The sequence below is a fragment of the Daphnia magna genome, linkage group LG8 (assembly GCF_020631705.1).
Source record: "Daphnia magna isolate NIES linkage group LG8, ASM2063170v1.1, whole genome shotgun sequence".
Taxonomy (NCBI): Eukaryota; Metazoa; Arthropoda; class Branchiopoda; order Diplostraca; family Daphniidae; genus Daphnia; species Daphnia magna.
The window spans coordinates 4,162,307-4,187,994 of NC_059189.1; the positions used below are offsets into that span (position 1 = coordinate 4,162,307).

The 25,688-nt window shown below is 40.1% G+C and overlaps 5 protein-coding genes and 2 long non-coding RNA genes across 11 annotated transcripts; 5 read left to right on the forward strand and 2 right to left on the reverse strand.

The window, feature by feature from the left end:
- Positions 1–1,150: 1,150 nt before the first annotated feature.
- On the forward strand, positions 1,151–12,249 carry LOC116929016 (carbonic anhydrase 2). The gene is made up of 11 exons (XM_045177645.1): positions 1,151–1,292; positions 1,364–1,781; positions 1,881–1,972; positions 2,042–2,197; positions 4,949–5,022; positions 9,724–9,774; positions 9,881–10,045; positions 10,155–10,305; positions 10,372–10,477; positions 10,582–10,809; positions 10,959–12,249. Exons 4-11 carry the CDS (start codon positions 2,148–2,150, stop codon positions 11,127–11,129), a joined length of 996 nt encoding a protein of 331 aa, XP_045033580.1. The 5' UTR covers positions 1,151–1,292; positions 1,364–1,781; positions 1,881–1,972; positions 2,042–2,147; the 3' UTR covers positions 11,130–12,249.
- LOC116929034 lies at positions 3,386–13,071 on the reverse strand. Of its 4 annotated transcripts, none has more exons than XR_006650025.1 (4): positions 12,837–13,071; positions 12,567–12,735; positions 7,210–12,510; positions 3,386–7,144 (listed from the first exon to the last, which is right to left on the reverse strand). It is a non-coding gene; the product is annotated as an uncharacterized LOC116929034 (long non-coding RNA). The 4 variants fall into 4 exon arrangements; XR_004397559.2 differs by having other exon boundaries at positions 7,210–10,862; positions 10,928–12,510; positions 12,567–13,071; XR_004397560.2 differs by lacking the exon at positions 12,837–13,071 and having other exon boundaries at positions 7,210–7,419; positions 10,928–12,510; positions 12,567–12,810.
- A 118-nt stretch (positions 13,072–13,189) lies between these two features.
- LOC116929015 (E3 ubiquitin-protein ligase RNF25) lies at positions 13,190–15,106 on the forward strand. The gene is made up of 6 exons (XM_032936171.2): positions 13,190–13,368; positions 13,439–13,507; positions 13,586–13,826; positions 13,893–14,126; positions 14,210–14,838; positions 14,916–15,106. Exons 1-6 carry the CDS (start codon positions 13,331–13,333, stop codon positions 14,917–14,919), a joined length of 1,215 nt encoding a protein of 404 aa, XP_032792062.2. The 5' UTR covers positions 13,190–13,330; the 3' UTR covers positions 14,920–15,106.
- A 140-nt stretch (positions 15,107–15,246) lies between these two features.
- Positions 15,247–19,704, forward strand: LOC116929010 (1-phosphatidylinositol 4,5-bisphosphate phosphodiesterase delta-3). Of its 2 annotated transcripts, XM_032936161.2 has the most exons (16): positions 15,247–15,760; positions 15,849–16,031; positions 16,228–16,477; positions 16,552–16,681; positions 16,755–16,870; positions 16,937–17,094; positions 17,169–17,280; positions 17,377–17,462; positions 17,536–17,745; positions 17,821–18,242; positions 18,303–18,384; positions 18,462–18,641; positions 18,751–18,892; positions 19,002–19,153; positions 19,218–19,367; positions 19,428–19,704. In XM_032936161.2, the coding sequence occupies exons 1-16, from the start codon at positions 15,718–15,720 to the stop codon at positions 19,529–19,531; spliced, it is 2,520 nt and encodes an 839-aa protein (XP_032792052.2). In that variant the 5' UTR covers positions 15,247–15,717; the 3' UTR covers positions 19,532–19,704. The 2 variants fall into 2 exon arrangements, with proteins under 2 accessions (XP_032792052.2, XP_045033576.1); XM_045177641.1 differs by lacking the exons at positions 19,218–19,367; positions 19,428–19,704 and having other exon boundaries at positions 19,003–19,059.
- A 266-nt stretch (positions 19,705–19,970) lies between these two features.
- Positions 19,971–23,260, forward strand: LOC116929012 (glycosylphosphatidylinositol anchor attachment 1 protein). The gene is given in 13 exon segments (XM_032936164.2): positions 19,971–20,244; positions 20,316–20,410; positions 20,493–20,615; positions 20,676–20,835; positions 20,913–21,064; positions 21,120–21,272; positions 21,336–21,454; positions 21,513–21,590; positions 21,655–21,758; positions 21,815–22,109; positions 22,163–22,327; positions 22,391–22,550; positions 22,552–23,260. Coding segments are annotated over 13 exon segments (1,866 nt in total). The 5' UTR covers positions 19,971–20,099; the 3' UTR covers positions 22,669–23,260.
- Positions 23,079–24,197, forward strand: LOC116929018 (sesquipedalian-1). Its single transcript, XM_032936175.2, has 3 exons — positions 23,079–23,313; positions 23,393–23,581; positions 23,651–24,197. Exons 1-3 carry the CDS (start codon positions 23,079–23,081, stop codon positions 23,935–23,937), a joined length of 711 nt encoding a protein of 236 aa, XP_032792066.1. The 3' UTR covers positions 23,938–24,197.
- Positions 24,177–24,859, reverse strand: LOC116929037. Its single transcript, XR_004397565.2, has 2 exons — positions 24,435–24,859; positions 24,177–24,348 (listed from the first exon to the last, which is right to left on the reverse strand). It is a non-coding gene; the product is annotated as an uncharacterized LOC116929037 (long non-coding RNA).
- Positions 24,860–25,688: the final 829 nt, after the last annotated feature.

Sequence of the window (25,688 nt, forward strand, 5' to 3'; positions counted from 1 at the left end):
TATACGAATCATGTCTCCTAATAATTAATCGTTTTTCTCTCATAGGTTCATGTGAGTCTCACTCTGTTAGGACGGCCTAAGTTGTTTAAGTGACTTGTACATCATCACCCGGAGAGTGCCGAAATGGCAATGGAGCGCTCATCCATAACGATGTATCATATTGCGTCGATCCCTTGTGCCGTTCGTTGGGGTCCTTGATCGTTTAATCGACACAATACGATCCGGATATTACCGGCTGAAGCGCGAGTTACGGTTTTCAAACTCACGTTGTCGGTGATGTAGAAACTTAAGGTAGAATCTAATGAGCGACGGCGTACTGCGAAAAAAATCAAAATTCTTTTCTTTTGTTTTCGTTTTTTCGTAATTCGTTTCATCGTGTCTCTTCGTTCCCATCGCCCTAGTTTGACATTTTATTTTTCTCCGTTTTCGTGAAGGCTTTGCTGTTGCCCTTCCACGTCATTCCCATGGCCACGAGCGGGCCAGTATTTGTTTTAACGTTGGGATGATGCTTTGTCACGGGATCTAGATGCCCTCCCGGCGGGAGAAGCCCACCCTTTCAAAACTGACTGACTGATGATGAGTATACTTTCGGACAATGTCACGCGCCATTTCAGCCTTCGGCTAATACGCTGCTCCATCCATGGAGCAATGTGTGACATTTATCCTTGTCCTTATTTTTCGTAAATCATTTTATTTGTCTTTCCTTGTAGGCTTACGTTATTGAAGTAGAATCAACCGGTTGCCTTTTCTCAAACAAGAATAAGATTTGTTTTAAAGGTCTAGTTTAAAGTAAACGGTTCAAGAAATGGATAATGGGGAAAAGATGGGTTTCTTTTTTGTTTTGTTTTTTTAATTAAATTTTATCTAGAGAGAAATCAAGGTTGATGTCGACTGCACTTGGCCAGTTTTCTAATGAATTCAATTTTTTTTTTTTATTTAGCAGCAAGACGCAGTGACGTGAGCAGATCGTGACCAAGCACGTGGTATGTTTCAGCACGCAGGTTTTACTATATTATAATTCCTTTTTCTTTGTTACAAGGTCGTAAAGTCATTTTATTGCTATTGTAAAATAATTTTGTTGTGTTTTTCTTTTATTTGCTTTTTTTTTTCTGTACACAAGAAGCGACAGCAGAGGATGATGCGTTGATAAGATGAAAATCTTCCATTTCCGTTGACTTCGCTTGTAAATGTAATTAAAAGTTGGATACTGTACAACACGGTGCAAGAATTATAACTTGGATTAACGTTTTATTAGTAAGCGCAACACAACGAATTGACCGGCCTCGATTTACGTAAGTATGCCACTAGCTCACTCCAACGTGTGAAATTTGTTTCCAAGCAATCTTCTTTTGTTTTATGGTAGTTGCACCAGACCAAGTTAAATATTTCCATACGATCCCCGTATGTCATGATGTCAAGCTTCAGTTGCCTTTCGTGGATTATCGCTGCCCTTGTTCTGCAAAAATGACTTGAAAGGTATGGCGTCACCTGTTTGACGCCGTTTATACTTAAACCCGTAAGTGCTCATTCTATTGCACCCGGGAAAAACCGTAGAAGACTGGCGGAGGTACCAGTCCGTTCTAGTCGCCGCCTGGTTCCACCGCTCAGTAGCCAACATTATAAAAATAAAAGAAGAATGCCGAAAGAAGAAGAAAAAAGAAAACGTTATAATTTACCAAATGCAAGCTTTAAATACATCGTGTCTTTTACGCGATAGCTTTCTAAGAACAGGTTGAACTCCATAGCCCGTGGTCATTCCTGGATTTGTACAATTGAGTCGGGTAATTTTGCGAAGCCTTGGCAACATTACGTTCATTTTTAGATTATTCTGTACTGATTTTTTTTTTTTTCCTTATATGATTTTTTTCGGGTTAACCTAGGTTGCTGCCGGCTAGATAATTAACGAGATCCACAGACTACAAAGACATCACGAAAAGGAAATTTAAAAAAATGAAAGGCCTTCATTACTAAGGTGAAACTCAAACCAAGTGTTTCCATTTTTAGATTTTGTTTTTATTAACGTTTTTTAATTGTCACGTAGATTATCGTCCCGGAAAAACCATCGGCAAGCATCCAGGGTTAGCGGAAATGTTCTCACCTTTTGAGGCTGTGGCAAGTGAGCAACTGCGAAGAAAATTTGGAATTTGATGTTCTGGTTGTGCGAACCCCTTTTCAACTCGGATTGCGCCATTTTAAGGTAATTCGGTCGAACTCATCATAAAGAAACAGTGGAACATATCAGTGAAGAGTGGGCAGGACGCGATTCTGGCCGAAAAGTTGATTTAACGTTATCGCACAAATGGGAGGGATAATCATGAGGTGACAGAATGTCATGCAAGATCATTTGGCCATGCAATTATCTCGAAAATGCCCAACAGGAGAAAGGGGAGGAGCCTTGGGTAGCGTTAGAAGGAGAGAAACCTTGCGCTACACCTAGGCTGAGAGTGAAGGTGGAAAGGAATGAAGCGTCCCATAAAGTCAAGGTTGCACCTGGTTATTTAACCCCCTAAAGAGTACGTCGTTTGCCATCGACCCATATATTTATTGTAATGTTATCGAGAATCGGTTTGTTTTGGTGTTGCTGTACATTTTCGATTTAATGCTGAGGATCCTCGAGAGTCTTTTGACCTTGCGTTAGTCACCCTTGGGAAGAGAGTTAAAGAAGACGACCTCAGCCACTGGCCCCGACTGGTTGTAGGTCTATAAGTCTTTGTTGAGTCTTTTCATCCCCTCTTCCTTTTCTTCAGTTATTCCCGTATCAATCCCTGTGCATATTTTATCCGCCATATCTTCCATCAACCATTCTTCTACGGTGTATATCTCAAAAGACTAGGAGGAGGAATGGCCGATTTAAAGAGCAATGTGTTCGTCTTTTTTTTTTTTTTTTTTTTTATTTTTGGTGGGACGGCGAAGGGGGGGGAGGGGTTCATGGTGGAGATGTAGTGTCTAGTTGTTATACCACACCGCTCTTCTTTCTCCCTCCCTTTTATATCAACCCCCCCTTCTTCCTCTCTTGTCCCTGTTTTCTCTTCTACATATTTCCCTTCCGGAATCTCTCACTCTGCACCTTTTATTTTCTCTTGCTCCTCCCTCCTTCCCCCAATTCTCACTTAGCTCCCTCTTTCTCATCCTCTCCTTTCTCCCTACCATTCTATCCGCACGCTGGCTTAAAACCAGACCCGAATGCCGGTTGCAGAACTAGTCGACGCTGAACCACGTCCACCGGCGCATCACCCCGCTGGATCCCTCCCCATTCGTAATTTTATCCAGCAACCAAAGAAAAACGAAAGACATTTTTTTCAAAGCATAACAAACCTTATTCCGTGTGTTGTTTTTCCTCTTTTAGATCCATCCTTTCCAAACAAGCTTTCTTCCTTTTTTTTTCACCTGAAAAATTCCCTTCGGCTCTTTTCACCTATTGTGTGTGTGTGTCCGCCAATATTTGTCTTTCAAGAGACAAAATTGCGCTAGTTCTCTTTGGGTTTTTTTTTCCCCGTACAATTCCCGGTTTGGGTTTTCCCACTTTGTGCCTGTATTTCTTCGGTAGCCGAACATATTCGCAGACAACCAGTAAGTAGTGTTTGACACAACACATTCCAAATTTATTTGCCTTCACGTGTGTCCTATTATCGTCGGCTCCATGTATGGGTCGACCGAGTTCAGTTGCACTAGCTCCAAAAGAAAATTCGAATGTCAAGTCTTGATATGGCACTACACTGATGTCGTCTACTGTTTCAGACGTTTGTCAAATGTCACCGAAAGCAAGTTGCGAAAGGCATTGCATAGCCGACGCAAAGTAAAACATAATATTGGGCTATTTTCTTTCTTCTTCGTATTTACTTTTTTTTTTTGTCCCCCCCCCCAGTCAATTGTGATTACTCTTCTGAGAGCTAGGAAGTGAAAGGCCTTACGCTATTTATGGTTGATTTGTTTTCTTTTATTGCCCTTCATCGACAGCCTTTCAATTGTGTGTACAACGCGAGTCTCATTGGACCATCACCTTCTTAATGACTTACGTTATTTTTGAAAGAAATTGAGTGATTGGATTTATTTCTCACCCAACACCGGAATTGTCTCGTTGTCCAGTAACGACAAATACGAATCAAGGTTAGAGAAAGGTCAATCGGCGTTTCCTCTTTTGCGTTATTTATTGCTTGGCCATTTTAAAAATGGGAATTCGTTTAGAATGGCAACTACGGCGTTAACAGTTTGCAGAAATTTCTATCGTAGGTAAAAAGCGTCCATGTTCGGTTATTCAAATTCGGGGCAAGGTCGTCGTTCCGTTATCGCCGAACTGTTCAAGGAAGTGGCCACGAACCTCGTCACGTGTATTCTACTTTCGCTTTCTTATAAAATTATTACCATCGTCGGCGACTGTCAGTAACTTTACGTTCTTGTCCGTAAACGGATAGTTGTAATTTGATTCTTAAGTTGACACAAGCAAGATATACATTTTTTTAAAAAGCGGTTGCCACATTCATTTGTTCTACAATTTCAAGTAAGAATTCACTTCAACCGCGTTTCGAGATTTTATGTTTTTAAAAAGAACTTTGGTTGGTGACAATCTCGATTTCCTGCCGTTTCATCAAGGAGTGATGGCCCTTCAGATCTTGAATCTTCTTAAAGTTTCGCCTTTTGTGATCAGTTTTTTTTTTTATTTCTTGCTGTGGTCGGTCGGTTGAGGCCAGGAGCTCTGTCGCTAGTTGCGAGTTGCCCGGAGACATGGTTTCCATTCACGATCGATAGTCTACAGCACAAGTCGTGACTAGCAATCGTTATGATCTACTCGCGCCTTCTTGTGAAAAACAGTTTTTTTTTTTTTTTTCCTTCCCCGAAACGTCAAAACCTAGCTACTGTGTATTTGGATAGAAAAGAACTATCTGTTTCATCGCGGATGTGTCCTTTTATCGTGTCTACATTAATATTTTTTATTTCTCTCACTTTTCAGGATGTCTTCCCGTCATTCAACGTTACTTAAAGACGTCTTCGTCGTCGCCTCCATCTTGAGTTTGATGGTGACGGGTAAGTCGATTGATTCAACTATTCTCTAGTCGGATAAGATGTCGGAATTCCCCTTTTAATGCGCCTGTAAAGGCTTTTATCACAACTCTCTCTTTCATTTCCCCTCGTTCGTCAACGTGACTAAAATAACAACGCGTCCAAGATTTCGAACCGTAACTTACCTACTTTTTGCGTTCCGGTTTGGAAGTATTTCCGAATCAGCGGGCTCAGTTTCTAACTTTTCTACAGTTTATTACGGTACACGGACACGCACAAGTTGACCTCCATGTAGAACGTCTCGAATTCTAAGAGATACGACAGCTTGCCAATTAGCTCGATCATAGTCTTTTAGTCTTTCCGACCTAGCCATGACCGAATTCTGAAAATGACTGTGGGGTTTAATGGCCGCCGGTGGTTATTGTGCAGGCCTTGATTACGATCGTGTAATTAAAGCATAGAGGCATAACGGGGACACTAAAAACGGCGTGAGAACGTGCTCAATCTTTCTTAATTCCTTCCCCGACATGCGTTTAGGCAGTACTTCTGTACCTGTCTCATTTAGAGCTCTTTAGGCTACTAGATAAACATCGATCATTTGATTACGCGTTTTATTGTATACCCCCCCGCTTGGCAATTTGCCGGTTGTCAATAACCTTGCGGGGTTATGTAGCGGGCGCAGAGGACGGAAGCCTTTAAGGAATTATCAGGACGTGGAACGAATGAAAGGGAAGAAAAAAAACGACAATCACGCACGTATCCCGTTCCAGGCCCGGACGAACATTGAGCAAGGTCGCTGTCTATTTTGTTTTAGAGTTATTATTGCCTACAACGTATCTAGCACGTCTACTCTATCGCAGTCGGACTTTTTTTCCCGTGTATGTTTCAATTTACGCGAATAATCTGATCTCGTATGTCGGTGTGCGGTTAGGAAAAAACCAGGGAGTTTCGGGTAGAAAATGTCGCGATGGGTTTGATTAACATTCATAATAAATTTGAATATTTTCCGTCACCGCCCGAAGAGTTTTCTTATTTCCTTTTCAATTCACGTTTTCCCTCTTTTCTTTCCTCCAGCAATGGCATGAAAAGAAAATGCTCACAGTTGATTGGCATTCCTACATTTTTCTTTCCCCCTTTTGCGTTTTGATTATTTTATCTTTGGGTATTTTCGTCAAAGTCGATATGGCAGCGTTGGGCACATTTCCGATACAATCGAATGCCTCCCGCAATCCTTTTTTTTATTTTCTCGGGAAATACCTAAAACAAAAAAAAAACGGGCCAGCTCAGCTTTTTGTTTCCGCGTACGTTCCACGTACGTGTAAAACGCACTATAAGAATTTTGCCTAGTTTCGCTAAATGTTCTTTTAGATCGAGTATAGCTATTAGCCGAGCGCGGGCGTGACTGCTTTCCGCTTGTGACAGTAAAGGGAGTTCCTTTCCAGCGTTATAAAAGAGGGAAAAACCCCCAAAGAAAAGAAGAAAAAAGGGAAAATGGGGGAAGGTAATTGAAAAGAAGTCGAATATGTAGTATAAGGTCGGGCTTCGGAAATCTGATCGATAACGGTGCCAACGAATGGAAGCTTGTAAAAAGATCTACAGTGTACCCAGCCGTGTTTATACTTCTTTTTTAGTGCTATTTACAACAATGAGAACCAAATATTTGAGCATTGCGTACTTGTTTTGTTTTTCTTTCTCGGTACTGGAAAAGAGAAAACGCAGCTGTGAATCATTTTTTCTTTGGTGTAACGTGAAATGAAAATGGCGGTGGTCTCAGTTCCGCTTTAAGCTTTTTTGAAAAGTAGACCGAGCAAAAATAGAAGCGGTAATAAAAGGTAACTCCCCCTCAAGGCCTAGAATCATAGCAATTTCTTCTTTATTGCGTGGCCGTCTTCCAAGTTTCCAAAAAGTTCTGAATCTACCGTTGACGTCTCATCGGCTTGCTCTAGAAATGTTTTAATAGTTAAGTTTCCGTCGAGAAGCGAATCAATCAAATGTGGACTACGGCACAAGATCTTTTGGCCAAGAATTGTTGTTGGTTATCCAACAACGTACAGTCTGCCAAGTTCTTTTGAGAGTGGACGGAAGAATGGATCTTTTATTGGGTAATACTTTTGTTGATGCCAGATCTCGAAATTGGTCGAAACTTCTGCAGAAAAAAATCATTACTTTTAGACTTGTTGACGCCAAAGTTCAACGATGTCATGTTCATACTTTTTTCGCGTCGATTGTAGCTGTAGAATCGAACTTATCATCTTTATTCATCTTCTAAATATAAGCCAACGGTCTTGGGGCAGGTCCTTTGGCCACCAACAAGCCGGTTTAGGTCGGATTGAGCAGCGTCCGAAATGAAAGGCGATTAGAAATTGGTAGTCATTCGGTTCGGCTTTCCTGTTACGCGTATTTCCCACTAGTTCCGTTGACCTATAAAACGACAATAGACCAATTTAAAAAAAAAGGGGGGGAAAGAGGACTCGGAAATCGGAACTTGAAAATGTCGCACGAAAGTGTAAGGTGCCTCTCATATTTCGTGCTATTGTTTGAGCTTAACTTTGAATCAGACTCGATGAAAATATTGCGTGTCGTGCGAAGAAGACAATATATACATCGCTGTCGTATTGCTGCGTTTGTCCCGTTGTCATAGACACACATAGGTAGAAATGCGACTCCTACTAACATTCATACCGCTATTACTCCATCCCACCTCTTGGCAGGTCAATTTCACGGCCACCGAACAGATGAAGGGCGGACTGAAAGTCGACTCCCGTGTTTTGTTTTTGTTTTTTTCTGGAAATAAAAACAAAGCACGAAAGCCAAGAAACTGAACTTTACAAGGATCAGTTTCGCTATGTCGCCAGTCCAAGAAAAAACACACACACACACACAAAAAAACACAACAGAGATATTAGATGGCAAGGCATGTCCTATCTTTCGTTTTTAGCTGCCGAGTTCTCGCCAGAGTGTCTAGTATTGATCGCCTTGCATCTCTTCATCTCTGGGCGATGTACTAAGCAGAACCAGTCGCTATAGTAGATATTCGGTATAGCATGCAAGCCGGGCAGAGAGAGGGCCGTCAGAAAGGCCATGTACTACATATGGATGGGGTCGGATCGCTCGAGCATTTGGGAAGAGCTCCGACATTTAGAAGTAATAGGCTAGCAGGACGGTTGTCAAAAAGAATTGATTCCGCTTTTTATCGTAGATCTTTGCGCACGTCACCAGATTCCCAGCTGAATCTTCTGGAATTCTTATGATACACTCATTTGTTAGTGAAATCGTTTGAAATGTAAGGAATTGAGATATTTGTTTGTTAAGGAATTGAGCGTCGAAGTAAAAGTTGGATGTCGGTTCGTGCCTGGCATTGATTTTACAAGGAAAGAGATCGAAAGATGAGCAGATGGAAGAACAAAATTCTTGAGCGAGCACTGCGGTAGGCTGCTTGTTGGGTGGAGCCAAAGTATGACGGGGGAAAACCCCTGGACGATCGATAAAAATCCCCTCGATGAAAACTTTTTTCCTCTTTTCTAAACATTTTTAACATTGGCCAAAAGTAAAACACACAAAAATGGAGTTTCTTTTTGATTGCCTTTTTGGATTGGGAATAAGGTTGCCCTGGAGGGAGACAGAGAAAGCCATCCAACAACTCTCACGGCCATCGGCTTCTCCATTTCATTTCACGGCCAGCCGAATTTTCAATCACTTTAACAGCCCTGACCACCTATTCGTATCATTCCAACCGCAGGAACTTGGGAACCGACAATCAGTGACGACATCTATTAAAGAGGTGTCCTGTCGTCATTTTACAATGGGCTGAAAGTGGAGCTACAAAAGCTCCATGAAATGCGGGCGGAAATTCTTATAGAAACAAAGTTTAATTTGTATGGTACTTTGCAGCGAGTTAAACATTCGCGCGACAAGGGAGTGAGAGGGAAATGCAACACAGCATCAATAAGGTCAAGACCTTTACATCATCTTGAATCCACTAAGGAACCATAAGAGGAAGAAAGTGACGCGCATCTAAAGCCCTTGAGCGAACCTTGCGCTAAACTCCGTTATCTTGTTGAATCTAGATTTACCCGCCACGTACATCCGCACCGTATACGTACAACAGGGACTTAGATTCCCCCAAGTTCCCTGTCCAGTCATACAACACTTTTATTTGCCTCATCCGTCGACTCTTCCACACCCAAAAAATGTAGAAGAAAAACATTCAACACGAAAACATGAAAAAGAAGGGGGGAAAAAGGACTGAAACATAAGATTATAAATGCCACTCGAAATGGCTTTACTCGATTCCATTAGACGGGTCGGTATCGTGGCGCAATTCCCCAACTCCTGACGGATACCAGTACACCTTTGTAACACGGGGGAAATGCAGCGCCAAAGAGTTGCTCTTCGTCCTTTTTACACGCGCTGCTGAGATCAATCGACGATCGATAGATGAAAAGATCAGCAGCTATAGGACGGCTTCCCATTCCAAGTCTCTGACAAACTTTTCTCTTTTGATCTTTCTCTGTCTACCCTTTTGAAACAAGAAAAAGCCATTACGTACTACAACGTTCCCAGCTCTTTCCTCTTTTTAAATAATTCTTAATTCGTCCCGTAATTACCACCTCTCGGCTCTTCATCGAGCGGAGTAATCAGCGCCCGTCCGCCTTGTCATAGTGTGCCGTTAATAGGACAAGAAAAGAAGCTGACGTCATTTCATTATGATTTGAATTTTCTCAGGTATCCTGGCGAGTGGCGGTTCTCATCATTGGGGTTATTCCGGCGAGGATGGTACGTACCCGATTGTGCCTTTTGAACACACGCCTTACCTTTGAACAAAGGCAACTGAACTTTATTGTTTGGCGATTGAATCGTAATGAATTTTCACCTGCTTTAGATCCAGCACACTGGTATAATTTCTACGATTTGTGCAACGGCAACAAACAATCGCCAATTGACATCGTTCCATCCTCGGCCAAGCCTCAAAACTTCCTGCCTATCCATCTCGGCAATTACGATACAAATGGCAAATCATTGACACTGATTAATAACGGACACACGGGTATGTGGTCTCGATTTTCTCGCCAAGTCGTTATTCTTTTTTTTTTTTTTAGATGTTGAAAGTTTTTTTTTTTATTCCGGTCCTAATTCACGCTTTTGTTCTGTTACAGTGCTGCTGAGTTTGCCGAAGAATTACGCCGATTATCGAATGCCGTTCGTCAGGGATGGTGGTCTGACTAATCAATTCATCTTCGCTCAGGTGCACTTCCATTGGGGCGCCGAAGGCGTCCGCGGCAGCGAACACACCGTCGATAACAAACAGTACAATGATTTCTTCAGCAACTTAACATTGGAGGTTTAGAAATTAACAGCCTTTGTGTGTCACAGTTACGCTGCTGAATTGCACTTTGTCCACTACAATAAAAAGTACGGTAGTTTGGGCAACGCCACATCGCATCCAGATGGCTTGGCTGTCCTCGGAGTCTTTGTCGAGGTATTTAAAAATGAGAAGCCGAAAATCCAGGCTTGTCTGATTATTCATATAATAACTCTCATTGACTTGTTCATATTTGTCTACGTCTTTTGTCGTCGTCACAGGAGTCCAAAGAGGATAATCCGGCTTTAGATCCGATCACGTCCGTTTTGGATCACGTGGTGCACGAAGGCAACGAATGGGTGCTGAACGATACTTTGTCACTGCGCGACCTCCTACCGGAATCGCTTTCCAAGTTTTACCGTTACATGGGCTCACTGACTACACCCGGCTGCCAAGAGATTGTCGTCTGGACAGTTTTTGCCGACCCTATAACGGCCTCTGAACACCAGGTTTGCTCCCTCTTCTTTTCGTATCTGCTGCCTTTGACGTTAAGCAACCGTGGCTATTGATTAGGCGATCGATGTCAAACGGATTGTTATGATGGAGAGAAAAACTGAAAATGCTGACCTTTTTCTTTCCTTCGTTTCAATAATTTTAGTTGGCTGAATTCCGGCAGTTGATTAGCGAAGACGGAGACAACCTAGTCAACAACTATCGACCGCCACAGCCACTGAATGGACGCACTGTTCACGTCCGATCTGCATCTGCTAAGATGGCCGCTTCCCTGGTCGCCGTCCTCTTGCCAATTGTTGCCCTTTTGGCGCTGTAGTTCCAACTAAATGAAACACCAACCGAATGCCAAAAGAGCGCCTGTCATCGCATACTATTTTTAGTTGGTCTATTTAAGAAATGAAATTACCAACTAACGAAGAAATTGAAGAAGAGAGAAAATAAGGTAGTTCTTTTAGTTTTTTCAATTGAAACACCTTAAAAATCGGCTGAGGAGGAGTTTACAGTGACCCGGAGTAGAACTCCCCCTCTATTTCCATCCAAACTAAAATTCATTGTGTCACATAAGTTAATCAGGTCCTCCATATTTTTCAAATAATGTTTCAAAATAACGAGGAAATGCGTTTCCCTTGCCTAATGTCATGGCCATCGTGAAATACTTTGGAGAATTCGACTCTAAAGCATTTTGTACATAAATAAGCGAAATCTTTTCTCTTTGATCGTTTTCCTTAAGCCAATAGTGATACTATAGTTGGTGACCTAACAAATAGTTGGATAAGGAATTCCGTGACAAGTGGATAAGAATTTTGTCATCTCTTGTTAGTGATTGAAATTAGTAAAATGAAACTATATGTAAAAAAAAAAAATGAACAAAAATGATTTTTTGGTTTTTTGAGAAATAAGAAATTAAAGTGAAACCCTTACCGGTTAGGCTCAAGTAGATGTGTAGACACAATCCTTTTCACTACCCTTTCAACGCGATCAACTTTTAAACTAACCTCTATTACGTTAACGCGTGACGGCTCTTCCACCCATTTCCTTTTTTGAGAGTCTGTTACAAACTGAATTGGTTCATTATTGTTTCCTTGACTTGTACCCGTCCTTTTCTTCTTTTTTTTGTGCTTCTGCTGACGTCGATGACTTGACGCATGTCGGGACAACGCACAACAATTCGGAGAGAAAAGGTTAAGATCCGTGCTGAACACAAGTGGCCAATGATTCTTCCCATGCAATACGCAATGTTTGCACGGGTAGAAATCTTGTATAGACTTTTTTAAGTATTGATAATATATACATATGTACATAGAAAACTAAAGACTTACCACTCCATCTTCCCGCGTCAGCTATTCTAATCCAATCGAATTTTAAAAGTGATTGAACGACGTGTTTTAATTCCATTTTCTTCTGATTGATTATGAAATACAAACCGTCAAAAGATATATCTTCGTTCTCGACACTTTTCTTTTACAGCATTCAAACTCGGTGTTCTCAATGATAGAGTTACCTCTCATGGGCGATTGGATCGTCCTTTGAATTCTAGTCGTATGTATTCCACGCTGGCTGACACTCTTGACAGCTACGACAACGAACGCAGGTTGTTAATCGTCATGGCGGCACGTTCTGCGGGTAAGAGGTTCCCGATTGACTATTCATACAACGTGGTTCAAGGAACGTACTCGTCCTCTGGATGAAGGGACGTGCTGGGATCAACGCGAAATAATTTAATCAACATCACGACGATCTTGTAACTACGTACTTTTTTTTGTATCATTTTCCTTGTTCTGCCTTTCCGTTTTCCAAGGCGTGCAAGGCGTTCAGGGAAGAGCAACTTGACATTTATTTGAAGCTTGTCGACGTGAATGGCCTTCCAAAAAAGTCGGAAACTTGTATAACTTGCCTGCCCAGATGCGAAAGTGAACAGATACCTAAAACGTAGGTAGCAACGGAGTTTTAGACGTCGATAATAGCCAGGCTGGACGTACGTCGCGTGAAAAGGGATAATTTTCTGAAATATAAGAGAACCTACGTTGATAAATAATTTAATTTAAAAAAAAAGGGGCTTTTCCTTTTCGTGTTGAATTTGACTTTGTTTTCCTTACAACATAGTTTAATTTACACACACCAATGACACACAATTTTATTATTGCTTTCACTTTTTCGTTTAATTCACTGTTATGAGAACTCATTTTTCCTTATATCCAATGTCGTATTACCATTGTTAATTATTAGTAATAAGTAATAATGCAAAGCGAGTCGCCCGGTTGATGATACATGCACTAAGCCCGCCATTTCTGCACTGGTACACTCTAATAGAGCCTCCTAGCGGAATTTGATTTTACCACTCTCGACAAGTGCAATTTCTTCTGCTATTTGCAAAAGTTCGGTTGCTTTATCGTGCAAAGCAAGATTCCGGAGATTTTCTAATTCGTTAGTGGTATCAGCATTCGGAAACGCATATCTTGATATCTTGGTTGCATAATATACCAATTGCGCTGTCTAGCTCCATCGGGGTTTCTCAGTATGAATGATGGAAATACTCATAATGAATCTGATCAAAGGTATGATGTTATGTAACAATCCCTTTAGAAGAAAGGTCAAATAAAATGAAAAGTTTGTCTATGAATTTAGCGTGTTGGAGGAAATCGAAGCTTTGAAAGCCATATTGTTTTCGGAATTGGACGTCACATACAGCCCAAGGTAATGGGAATTGTTTTTGCATTGATTGGCTCATTGATGATTGCTAGGTATATGAATGACACTTGATTTCTACTCTAGTGGAAGGCCCTTGGAGCTTCAACATACATTGTACCCATCTACAGCTGATGATGCCAATCAGCATTATGTTTGCCTGACGCTAGTCATGAAATTCCCACCAGGTTATCCTGACCAACAACCAACTATAGCCTTGAAAAATCCCCGAGGCCTTGGAGACGATTTTTTGGCCAATGCACTTAAATTATGCAATGAAAAATGTGCCCATTTTTCTGGAAGTCCCGTTATTTATGAAATCATTGAGGTAGTATGACCCTAGTTGTTGTACTTTCCAATTTTTCAATAGTAACATCTTTTCTTACATTTCCAGTTACTTCGTGAATGTCTCACAAATAGCAATAGACCAACTGGGCATTGCACTATTTGCTTGTTTCACTTTCACCCAGATGATGTGTTCACCTATACTCAATGCTACCACCATTTCCATTCACATTGCCTGGCTCGTTTCTGTGAAAGTCTACAAATGCAATGGAAAGAGGAAGATGACCAAGAAGCTGCCAACAACCCCAGGGGCTCCAACTGGAAAGAGAAGAAACTGAAACAGGTGAAAATATTTAAATGCTGATTTTATATCTGTTCAGTCAAATCTTAAATGTTATTGACTATTTATCAATCTGTAACGCATAGTTTACTTGCCCGGTGTGTCGTGAAACCATAAATGTCGAGTTAGCTTCGCTTAAATTAGCACCGCCTCCACATGAAGTGGAGAACTTCCAGGAAGAGTTTCAGAGGGATTCCAAGTACACTGCCTGGAGAAAAGAAATGGATAAAGAATACCAAAGGCAAAAAATTAGAGGAGGCATTATCGATAAAGATATGGAGGATAGTCGATTCCTAGTTGTCACGGAAAATACTTCTACGGTGCCCACCTCAATATCTGTGGCTCATTCAAGTCCAGTGGATGAAGAAACACAACCACAGATTCAACCAAAAATCAAGGCAACTCCAATGCAAGCATCGGCAACAATGAAACTGCCCGTAGCCAGTAAACCCGAATGGTCTCGTTCGCATCAGCGGAGACCTCCGCGAGGAAAATGGATTCGTTCGTCTGAAAAAAACATGGAAGACCGCCCAATCTCTGCTCAAAATGTCGCACGCCCATCGAATCCTCCAAACCGGCAAATGTCGGCAGAAAAGCACAATTCCAGAACTCGACTTCGTGCCGAAGAGCCGACTCGTCCCACCACGGCTCATTCTAGTGAGACTCCTCCTTCGCGTCAAGCTCATATTCGTCCACCTCCCGGCTTCGCACCCAGGTAAGACGAGCCATATGTTATTACAGTTACGTTTGCGAGCTTTATCATTCTATGCTTTTATCATTCGATGGAATCAGATGACTAAAGTGGATACAGTCGGAGCTGCTTCCAGTTCGACAAACGAGACCATTGCAGCGCTGTAGATATCCTTTATTGTTACTATCCGGTATTCGGTGTATCGGGATTCGCTCCTCCTTTTGTTTTGGTTACTACCTGTTGGGAAAAGCTGATTTTACCTAAAAATAAATGTCATCGTTGTATGCAGTAACGGTTAGTGAATTTATCTATTTTTAACTTAAGTTTCTCCTGCATGCGTTACAGCGATTATGGCTAGATCAACACGTATGCCAGTATGTTTTAATGGAAAATACGCAATAGTGGGCAGATTTTCTGAACTTTTATTTTTCCACCTGCTGGGCAGTTGTCGTTTAACTGTGCAGCTGTAAGTACAGTAACGTTACTCGTGCAAACACTGGTTTGTATCCAGTGATTCATTTATTCTTTTCCTGGAATCAACCGCCAGTATTCTGCGTGAACGTGTACGTTCGATGTACATACAACGTAACAACACAAAGGCGAAGAATTTCTATGTCCTCACCTGAACACAGGTGTCATAATCGAAACAGTACTATCTTAAGCGATAGTTGCCAATTTGGCCGGGGGCTATCGTAACTAAGAGCTTATCTCTGATTTACCATGGACCTAACGTAGCATTTCCGTTTTCATTTTGGGCTGTTACACCATTTTCCATCTTGAGTTAGTCGCTCGGTTGTTCGCTTTCACCGCAGATACATCATCGTTTTCCCTCCAAGTAAGTTTTCGAATTCGTGTTGTGAACAAAATTTGCAAAAGGGATATTTTAGGAGTGGTTAATTGAACATGGAAGTGCAACAAATAATTGATGCATCTGATCTCGTTAAAGGTACAATTTTCCATTTAAACGTTTTACATATTTATTATGTGGTTCTTTTCTCGGTGACATCACATCTTTTTTTGGTATTCATACACAGGTGTGCAAGGGCGCTGCACTTTTATGGAAAGTAATATTGCGACCTTGGCGATGGGTTGTCAGTTTTGGAAAGTTCGCTCAGACAGAGGTTGGTATCTGCGCCGGTTTTGGCTGGATATCGAACACTTGTGTCTTCGTTATGTTCCTTCGCAAAAACCGTTCTGGAATACATCACCGACTCGCGGTACGTTTGTGCATTACTTTCGACTTCCTGAGAAATTCTAAACATTGATAGGTATCACTGTAAGGAAATCAACGCAGGCTTCGTGTGTCGCTTGCTGAACTTTATCCGCACTAATCTAGTCTCATGCGTTGCTATCTTTTCTTTAGTATTTCGGCATAGTAATTCGATGTTTGATCTTACGAAACGAAATTTTTAGTCGATTTGACGGGAATCACGGAAGTGCGGCGCTGGAAATCGGATTTTTATCAACAAATTGAGAAAAGAGGTCATTCAAGAAGGCGTTTAGATTCGGCGTTGACAAATGAATTGTGCTTCACTATCGTATTTTGCCAGCATGAATATAACCTGATTGCACTGGACGAAGCAACCGCCGAGTTTTGGTTGACCAATCTGAAGAAACTTGTTTGCATTGTACGCACGGTCCAACACGAAAATCAATATTGGATGTACTAAGTGTCTGCGTTAAAGCTTTCATTTTTGTTTTTATTTAAACATTTCTTTATTTTAAATAACATTTTAGGTGGTTGACACTGCAGTTTAGAAAAGCTGATAAAGACAAAATAGGCGCCTTGAGCTTTGTACAAGTGCAAGATTTACTTGAGCGAATGAATGTTAAACTTAGTCGAAAATATGCGAAGGAGCTCTTCAACGTACAACTTTTTACATATTTTTGTATTTGTTTTATCCAAAACTCGAATTTTACTCTGTGGATAAAATTCGTAGGACGCCAATGTAAATAAGAACAAGCAAAATGGAAAACAAGTGCTGGACTGCCGGGAGTTTGTGCAATTTTTTCGCGTCCTTACAAAAAGAAATGAACTGGACGAAATTTTTGAAAAGTGGGAGACTATTTCTGTTAAATCCATACGTAAAAGACAGAAATTAACGTAACGTGGTTATTAAAGGTATGCCAAAACGGACTCTGCAGCCATGACCGCCGAGGAGTTGAGGATTTTTCTCTCTCAAGAACAGTTTATAACTGTTGATGCTGAACAAGCCAACGCCCTGATTTCCAAGCATGAGGTCTCTACGGCTAAGGAAGAAAGATTACTCACAATTGCTGGTATGCTATCTTAAAAGAACTTATAATTCGATAGTGTAAACTTTTACATAATAAAATCATAACATTTTTTACAGGTTTCACATCATTAATGAAGTCTTTCGGCATCGCCGTTGAAGAACACAACACTCTATTTCAAGATATGAATCAGCCTTTAACTTCATATTACATCGCATCTTCTCATAACACGTAAATAACCTGTTGAATATGCCTATTTCTGGTTTGTTCAATTGGTTCATGGACGTGGACGTTTTAAATTGAAATTTTGGATTTCTTTCTTAATAGATATTTGAAAGGAAACCAACTTACTAGTAAGAGTAGCGTACAGGCATACATCAGAGCATTAGAGCAAGGCTGTCGCTGCGTTGAACGTTCGTTTCGAAGCAACAAGTTTAAATTTATTAAGTTATCGAAGGTAAATAATTTTACCAAATATAAACGCAGTGGATCTATGGGATGGACCGGCCGGAGATCCAATTATCTACCACGGGTGCACGTTAACGTCCGAGTTAAGACTAACCGATGTTCTAAATGAAGCAGTAAAGCCGTACGCTTTTAAAGCATCGCCGTACCCTCTGATCCTGTCGCTGGAATGCCACCTTTCTAACAAACAGACAAAGAGATTAGCATTCTTGCTTAAAGATATTCTCGGAGGTCAACATTTTTTCGTTTATCCAATTCAGTATTTCGATTTTACAGTTTGCTTTATTTTCTATTTTTGATTAACAGATATGCTGTATACCACGCCCGTTGATGACTCGATGGAAATGCTTCCTTCTCCTGAAGCATTGAAAAATAAAATCATTATTAAGGCGAAAAAACCATATGTTACAAATGACAGTGAACTTGAAGAAAATTATAGCAGTGATGATGATGATGGAAGAAATTCGAGTGACAACGACAACTCTGATGAGTCACCTTTTCAGAAAAAAACACCAAATAATACTGTTTCAGTTACAATGTCAGGATCCGATCTTGTGCAAGAACATAAGGCAGAGCAAAGCCATTTATCAAATGCCGTACACAATTCCGGAGACATCCCAGTCATTGCTGGAACAAAAGAAATTCAAATGCCGAGTCAAATAATGGAGCAAGACTTGTCAAATACTAAAAAAGGATCACATCAAGATTTAGTTGAAACAATGGACCTTGTAAGATTTAAATTTAAAAAAATTCCATCAATTACATTTTATAATCTAAAATATTCTTAGGAGGATATTTCCTGTCTTTCTGATCTGATAAACATTTGCGAAGGGAAAAAATTTTCTGGTTTTCATCAAAATCTAACAACTAGTAAGAATTATTTTAATATTGAAACACACAATCAATTACATAAGCAAATGTTAAATTTTTATCATTGCAAATTTCAGGCCGATGCTACCATATTTCGTCGCTTTCAGAAAAGAAAGCCAAAAAGCTGATTCGTGGCGAGAGATCGGCTTTTATACAGCATACCAATAATCAGCTGGTGAGAATTTACCCAAAAGGTTCACGAACTGACTCAAGCAACTATGATCCTGCGCAGTTTTGGAGTTCGGGCTGTCAAATTGGTATACAATATGAGATGATACGTTTGACTTTGTTCTGTTGCACTTTATAATGTGATCAAGTTATGGTCAAAGATCCGTAAGATAATTATTGGTCAATGCAATTGATTAGTTGCCCTGAATTACCAAACGGGCGGACTTTATAAAGCCATAAACAACGCATTTTTCCAGTTCAATGGAAACTGTGGATATGTACTTAAACCAGCCATCCTACGTAACCCGGAAATAGTTGAAACTTCCGGAAAAGATGAAATGTGAGTTTACATCAGACATCCGGGAGACCTCTCTTTTGATTAATCGTATTTTCTATTATATAATAATATTCTTCTGATCTTTCGTATTTCCCCTCCTATTTCCCCATAGGAGGGGAAATAGAATTGTTCGCGTTCAAATCATAGCCGGGCAAAATCTTCCTAAAACTGAAAAAAACGTTATTGATCCCTACGTTACAATTCAAATCGTGGGTCATCCTGCAGACCAGTATAAATTCAAAACTAAGCATGTAGAAAATAACGGTATGTGGGAGAAACTTTCAAAGTAAAATCCGGACATAAAATACGTCAATTTGATTCTTTCTAGGTTTTAATCCTTGCTGGAAGGAGACGGCTGAATTTCGATTAACTGTACCAGAATTGGATATACTCGTTATCGCAGTAATGGACAAAGACACAATGACGGAAAATGATTTAGTTGGTGTCAGAGTCTTTCCGGTAAAAAGTCTGAAATCAGGTATATGAATAAGGTTATATTATATAAAGTTGCTTATAAGTATATATATTATTGTTTAAGGATATGGACATATTTGTCTAATGTGCCCAGCAGAAGGAAATCTTATACCGTGCGCAACCTTATTCGTCCATGTATCGATTCACGAGGAAACACCTGTGAAATAACTATATTTCCTGGTTTTTGGTGCCAACAATCAAGACCATAAATTTCCTCCTGCTGAAACGAGTATCAAAAGTGGCTGTACTCTTCGGGTAGATATTTACGAGCGGAGCGAAGTGGATTAGCTTGTACTCGTAAAATGTGTTTTTAAAATATACTACAATTGTTCGTATCGACAGAAAAGTATCCCTAAATGTTACAGCAGAGTCATAGAACCTACTGGGTCATAGAACCTACTGGGTTCTATGACTCTGGTTACAGTCACAATGAAACTTGAAACTCAGCTTGACCCTATCTCGTTACTCGGCACTCCCATGACCGTGAGGTCCGTAAACCGTAACTTATGATTCTGCTTGCACGAAAAATTTAGAAGACCGAAAAACAGAAAAAGCTCGATAGTTCAGTTGGCTTGCTTTTGACTTTTGACAAGCCCGTAGTCGTCAAGTTCGAATAAAAATATTAGAATGTTTATGTGTTCAACATCGTCTGCTATAGATGTGTTTCTGTCTTTTATAACAATTCCTTGGGTGATCTCTCCAGATTCATACCGTTCATACTGTCTCTTACCTCACAATGGGTTTACTGAGTAATCCATCAGATAAGCAACTTTCTCCATTAGTGCTAAAATTTATTGGAAAGCAAAAGATGCTATCCTTCTTACTTTATGTAGGAAGTATAGTTTGGCTTGTGTGTCTTGCCTATCGTCAGTTTAATGCTGGTAAGCTTCCTAACTGCTTCTTTTACACATATATATATATAATCTTTTCATAACATACAAGTAATATTCAGGAACTTACTTCTCGGAAAATGCTTTATTACCTGGCCTTGTACATTCAAATTTCAAAGAAGATTTTCTTGCCCGTCAGTATTTAGCTGCTTTGAAAGTCAGTGGATTACAAACTAAAAATGTGTATGATGTTCTAATAGTTAACCTTTCATGTTAATGGAAATTTCTGTGCTCTGCAGGCTGAAGCTGAAAGATATCCTAATGGTATGCCTCATGCATTCATTGCTGCCCAGTTCAAACAGCTGGGGTTAGATACTTACACCCACAACTTTTCTGTTAAATATCCATTAGATCAAAATGAGGTTTTAATTTACACATCATTGTTTGAAACCAAAGTTGATTACAGAATTTCCCTTCTGTAGATCTATTCAGGAAAAAATGTTTATGGCATTTTAAGAGCTTCAAGAGGAGCCAGTACAGAATGTCTTGTCATGTCAGTTCCATACCGACCTCCGGACTCGGTGTTGGCTGGAACTAATGCTGGAATTGCCATTATGCTTTCCCTAGCGGCTTCGTTCCGAAGTAAAGAGAAATTAATTTTTCTGTGATGTACTTGATTTTAACATTTGTTTGTTGCTCTATAATTTCTTTTTTCTTAGCTGCATCGTACTGGGCACGAGATATAATATTTCTTGTTACAGAACATGAGCAACTTGGAGTAGAAGCATGGCTAGAAGCGTACCATTATACTTCGTCCAGCTCTAATGCCATCCATTTCGGACAGCTTGATGCCCGTGCTGGCGCCATACAAGTAGGATAAACGGACATACTTAACTGAAGAATGTTGCTAACCTCATGTTGACTAGGCCGCAATTAATCTGGAGCTGCCGTATGAAAAAATATCTCATATTGATGTACGAATAGAAGGCCTTAATGGGCAATTGCCGAATTTAGATCTCGTGAACCTTGTACATAGATTGTTCCAACAAGAAAGATTTACAACTACGTTAAAAGAGAGAGTAAAATATTGATCAGTAGCAGTTCTACCGTTCTGATTAACTAACATAAAGCTATTACTACAGGAGGACTATCCGGATCCTTTTAGTATGGAAGGTTGGATATATTCTGCTTCGTCGTTATTGTCACTAATGGTCTCTCAAGCCACTGGAGTACCCACAGGAAACCACGGACTCTTTCACAGGTTGTTAAAAAAGAATTTTCAGTTTTTTTACTACGCAAATTTTAAGATGCTTTTCTAGGTTTGGAATTGAAGCATTAACAGTGGCAGGTTCATACAAAAGAGGATGGCATGGATCAAATTTTCTTTTAATGGGAAGGTAACTGAACTAAAAAAAAATACGAAGCGAACTCGTTATTAATTTTACAGCTCCACTGAGCTAGAGCAATTGAAGGTATTATGAGGAGTCTGAACAACCTACAAGAGCGATTTCACCAATCATTCTTCTTCTATTTATTACCTGCTACGAACCGCTACATTTCTATTGGTAGAGCATTTGTCGTGTGATGCTCAATAGACATTAGATTTTTTTTTAATTTGCAGGTGTATACATGCCGCCGTTTGGTCTTATGATTGGTGCAATGTTACTGCAAGCTGTTGCACTTTATATTTCTCGAAAGGAAAAATCAAACGAAAAAGAAAGTTGGAACTTCCTCAATCTAGGATCATTTCTTTTATACAGCACAATCTGTGGCCTTATTTTTCACTCTGCCCCTGAGAAGCTTACCAAATTTAATCGGTATATGGCATTAGGGCTTAGTACTGAAGACGTTGTTTTTGGAGGATTTTGTATGCTCAGCATACTTCATTGCATGCTAATTTCAACCTTTGGTGCTAGGTAATCATTTTACTTTAATTCTGGTTCAAATTAAAATTCCTTTTTCTGAGTAGGACACTGTCTACGCAACGGTTGTCGGCTAAATGTGTGCAGTGCGCTATTCTTTTACTGACATCCACCTTGATGTATGCGGTTGCAATGGGTAATGTTTCCCTTGGCGTTCTCACCTGCTTAGTAATCAGTCCAGTGTTTTCTATCGCAAAGGCAGTTTCCCAAAGGTTTACATTGGCATATTTTAATAAGTTTCGAACAGTATAGTAAAAGTTGTTTTGTCTATTAAGGTTCTTTCAGTATTGCCGCCGTCTTCTACTAATTTTAGTACACCCACTTTGTTTGCTATTTATCGCAACGTTTATCGACACATGCAGAGTGTTTCCGGAAGAAATTAATCAACCACTTAAATTTTTGGGGAAAACGCATAGTGCTGCTCAGCGTGCTCTGGATTTACGCAGTAATTGATGGAACGTTTTACGGAAACTGGCTCTTTTTTGCAGGAACGACTCTTTACTTGCCGCTGTGGTCCCTGGCATGGGCGAACTTGAGTAATTCGTCAAATTAAATTAAAATAAGTTTCTGAATATCCCTTTACGTTTTTGTACTAGCTATTGCCAATTACATGGGTTCCTCTTTTTGGAATATACATTGTGAACTTAAAAAAAAATACCGTAGCAGATTCATTGAAACCTCAATCTACAAAATCTAACATAAAACGTTTTCTGTAAATTCGGATGGTAGGGTAGTACCCTATTAATTATCTACAGAGTCATACTCATAGATTTGAAATTAAATCTAAATCTATGGGCGCATGCTTTCTACTTTGGTTGCGGAAACTTATTATGCCTTATGCCTTCACCTTAGAAACAGATTTGCGTCTGCTTCTCCTTCGCCCACAATCATTTACCAAAGTGGTTCAAGCCTTCACAATTTGTTTACTAAACTATTGCAACAGGCACACTCAGCCACCCTTTTATGCTTTCATTTTCTGTAGGAATTAATATGAAAGTGAATGAAAAGAACCTGATTGCTATCGCTAATGCACCAAATTTGGTTGTCGATAAGGAAGGCTGGCTCAGCAAAAAAGGGGAAAATAGTAAGGGTTTCCAAAAACGTTGGTTTGTTCTAAAAGGAAATCTTCTATATTATTTTGAAAAGAGAACTGACAAAGAGCCAGCTGGAGTGGTCATAGTTGAAGGATGTACAGTAGGTAAATGTGGCTTATTTGCAGAATTTCCAAACACTAAGTGTCGATACTAGTTAAAATAATTGTGTTATTCTTTGTTCAGAGTTGTCAGAAGAAGATGAAGCATATAGCTTCAATATAAAATTTCACGGACCAGGTGATCGTACATTTGTTTTGAGTGCAGAAAATCAAGAATTGATGGAAGAATGGATGAAAGCAGTAACTTGTGCCAGCTATGACTATATGAAAGTAATGGTTACAGAATTGCAAAAACAAGTGGATGAGCTTACAGGTAAACTATGTACAAACATTTTTTTTTTCAACAAGAGTCACAAAGTTGTTAAATGTTAAATTTAATCAGAGCTTGAACGGTTACGAAAACTTGGATTCAACAGTGTGATCGATGGATCTACACTACCACCTGTTGTACCTTCCAGACAACGTCACAACCCTTTTAACTTAGTGGAAAGAGAGGCCAATATTAATGTTACAACCCGGAAAGTAAACAAAAAGCAAAACTTTTCTTCCATTCATAATGAGTATGGGCAACAAATAATTAGAGAAAGAGATGTTTGGAAGAAAGATAAGAAGTTGAAGGGAACTAGTGGAACCAGCACTATTAGTGAAGATGTCTTGGTTGTTTTATAAATAATCAAGTTAGTTGTAATATTTGAAATGAAAATTGACTTATGAAGTCATATTGCCTTCATTTATGAACTTTTAAAAAGCATGCTATTCTATTTCTTAAAGGTTCTTTTTGATCTCCTGATATACAGTGATTCATCTTCACTTTGTGGCCTCCAATTCATATGTTTTGAATCATTGCATTCCCATGTTTCCCATTTAAGGCTGTTAACTATATATGAATAGATTTTCAACTTACAATACACAAGAAAGTAAGATGTTTATTTACTGATTCTAATACAAGATGGATTAGATTGGGTGAGAAAGAGAGAAAAAAAAACAATACTTTACATTTTCCTTGTCAATCATACAGAAGTGTCAGATTCATTTAAGAAAACACACTGTTCACATACTTTTTAATTTTTTCATTGTAACCTACCACCAGAGTTATATAATAGATTATCTATGGTCATGATGTGATCTATAAAATGCATCTCAGATAAAATGGCACCATGTTATACCTTTAAATTCAGAAGTCTATGTTGTTTGGTCAAATATTGGTACACATATCATTTTCCACCAACTTCACTAAGATAATTAAATCTACACTAATTGTTATACTATCAGCAATTATATTAACTACTGCTGAGTTAACTAGCAAAATTCAGTCAAAATGGTGGTAGATCGCCTTTTTATTATGCCCTAAAAACATTGGTTTGCTTTCAAATTACGAAAGTTAAAGCATTTTTATTATTTTTAATCTAACATCATAGAACCATTTAATGATGAAGAATTTTCAGAAAATTGATTTTCGACCATAGTTATTGAACTGTATTTTAAAAAATGTGTCCCGGTTCCGGTTGCCCGTTGGTAGCGCTCGGCCCCGCGCCAATCGGGGAGCTTTTTAGTTGATCCGGTGCGGGGATAATCTTAATCGGGAAAGTGATTTCGGTGCTCGGTCCAGTGATATCGGTGATCGGTGCCTTCCCCGATTATCGATGAATAGTGATCTAAATTGGCAGTTGCCCTGCGGCCAACAAGAACAAAATGTGACCCTAGTCACGTGATTTTCGTTGGCCTATCAGAACGCAAGGTCACTGGGAAGACTAACCCCCTATGGCTGAAGCGGTGCTATCGGTGCAGCACCGATTATAACACGGTTGCGCACCGAAAAAATAAATCTCCGCACCGAACTTCCCCGATTCATTTTTATCGGGGAGTCCCAGTGTCCCCGATTAGAATGTGATCGGGGCCGAGCCCTACCCGTTGGTTGCCAAATCCCGAAACCCGAATTAGGGCTCGGCCCCGTGTCCAATGGGTAGGTATTTGGGCGAATGGGTAGGTCTTCTCGGCAACAAAATTGGATCTGGTGGGTAACGGTTCCTAAGACTTTGTGCCCACTACCTACCCGGGTACCATGTGGGTAACACAATTTCGAAAACCGTTTCCATTACCCGGGTTCAAAACCCGGTTATCCCCGATTACCTACCCGATTACCCGAGTTTTTCCCCCTGAAATCAGGTGACGCCCTTTGAATTTCCCGCCACAAAAAAATTTTTGTTGCTACCCTTCCTTTTAATTTAACTTGGGGCTTTGCAAGCCGCCATTTTCCAAGATGGCGGTGGGTATACCCGGTTTGCCCATCAAATCCGCCCAGCCTACCCACTTTGGCAAATAGACTACCCGGAATCGCTCATGGGCGACTTTTTTTGGCGACGAACCGCGGGTAAACCGGGTTTTCAAGAACCGGGGCCGAGCCCTAACCCGAATTTCCG

Bases quoted from the DNA above. Each gene is read 5' to 3' on its own strand.
- LOC116929016 (XM_045177645.1), top strand. From the start codon at position 2,148: ATGTTCTGGTTGTGCGAACCCCTTTTCAACTCGGATTGCGCCATTTTA. The intron at 2,198-4,948 runs GTAATTCGGTCG...CTCACTTTTCAG, and splicing joins TCGGATTGCGCCATTTTAAG to GATGTCTTCCCGTCATTCAA. The intron at 5,023-9,723 runs GTAAGTCGATTG...GAATTTTCTCAG, and splicing joins CTTGAGTTTGATGGTGACGG to GTATCCTGGCGAGTGGCGGT.
- LOC116929015 (XM_032936171.2), top strand. From the start codon at position 13,331: ATGAATGATGGAAATACTCATAATGAATCTGATCAAAG. The intron at 13,369-13,438 runs GTATGATGTTAT...CTATGAATTTAG, and splicing joins CATAATGAATCTGATCAAAG to CGTGTTGGAGGAAATCGAAG. The intron at 13,827-13,892 runs GTAGTATGACCC...TTACATTTCCAG, and splicing joins TTATTTATGAAATCATTGAG to TTACTTCGTGAATGTCTCAC.
- LOC116929010 (XM_032936161.2), top strand. From the start codon at position 15,718: ATGGAAGTGCAACAAATAATTGATGCATCTGATCTCGTTAAAG. The intron at 15,761-15,848 runs GTACAATTTTCC...ATTCATACACAG, and splicing joins TGCATCTGATCTCGTTAAAG to GTGTGCAAGGGCGCTGCACT. The intron at 16,478-16,551 runs GTACTAAGTGTC...ATAACATTTTAG, and splicing joins CACGAAAATCAATATTGGAT to GTGGTTGACACTGCAGTTTA.
- LOC116929018 (XM_032936175.2), top strand. From the start codon at position 23,079: ATGCTTTCATTTTCTGTAGGAATTAATATGAAAGTGAATGAAAAGAAC. The intron at 23,314-23,392 runs GTAAATGTGGCT...TTCTTTGTTCAG, and splicing joins AGTTGAAGGATGTACAGTAG to AGTTGTCAGAAGAAGATGAA. The intron at 23,582-23,650 runs GTAAACTATGTA...AAATTTAATCAG, and splicing joins ACAAGTGGATGAGCTTACAG to AGCTTGAACGGTTACGAAAA.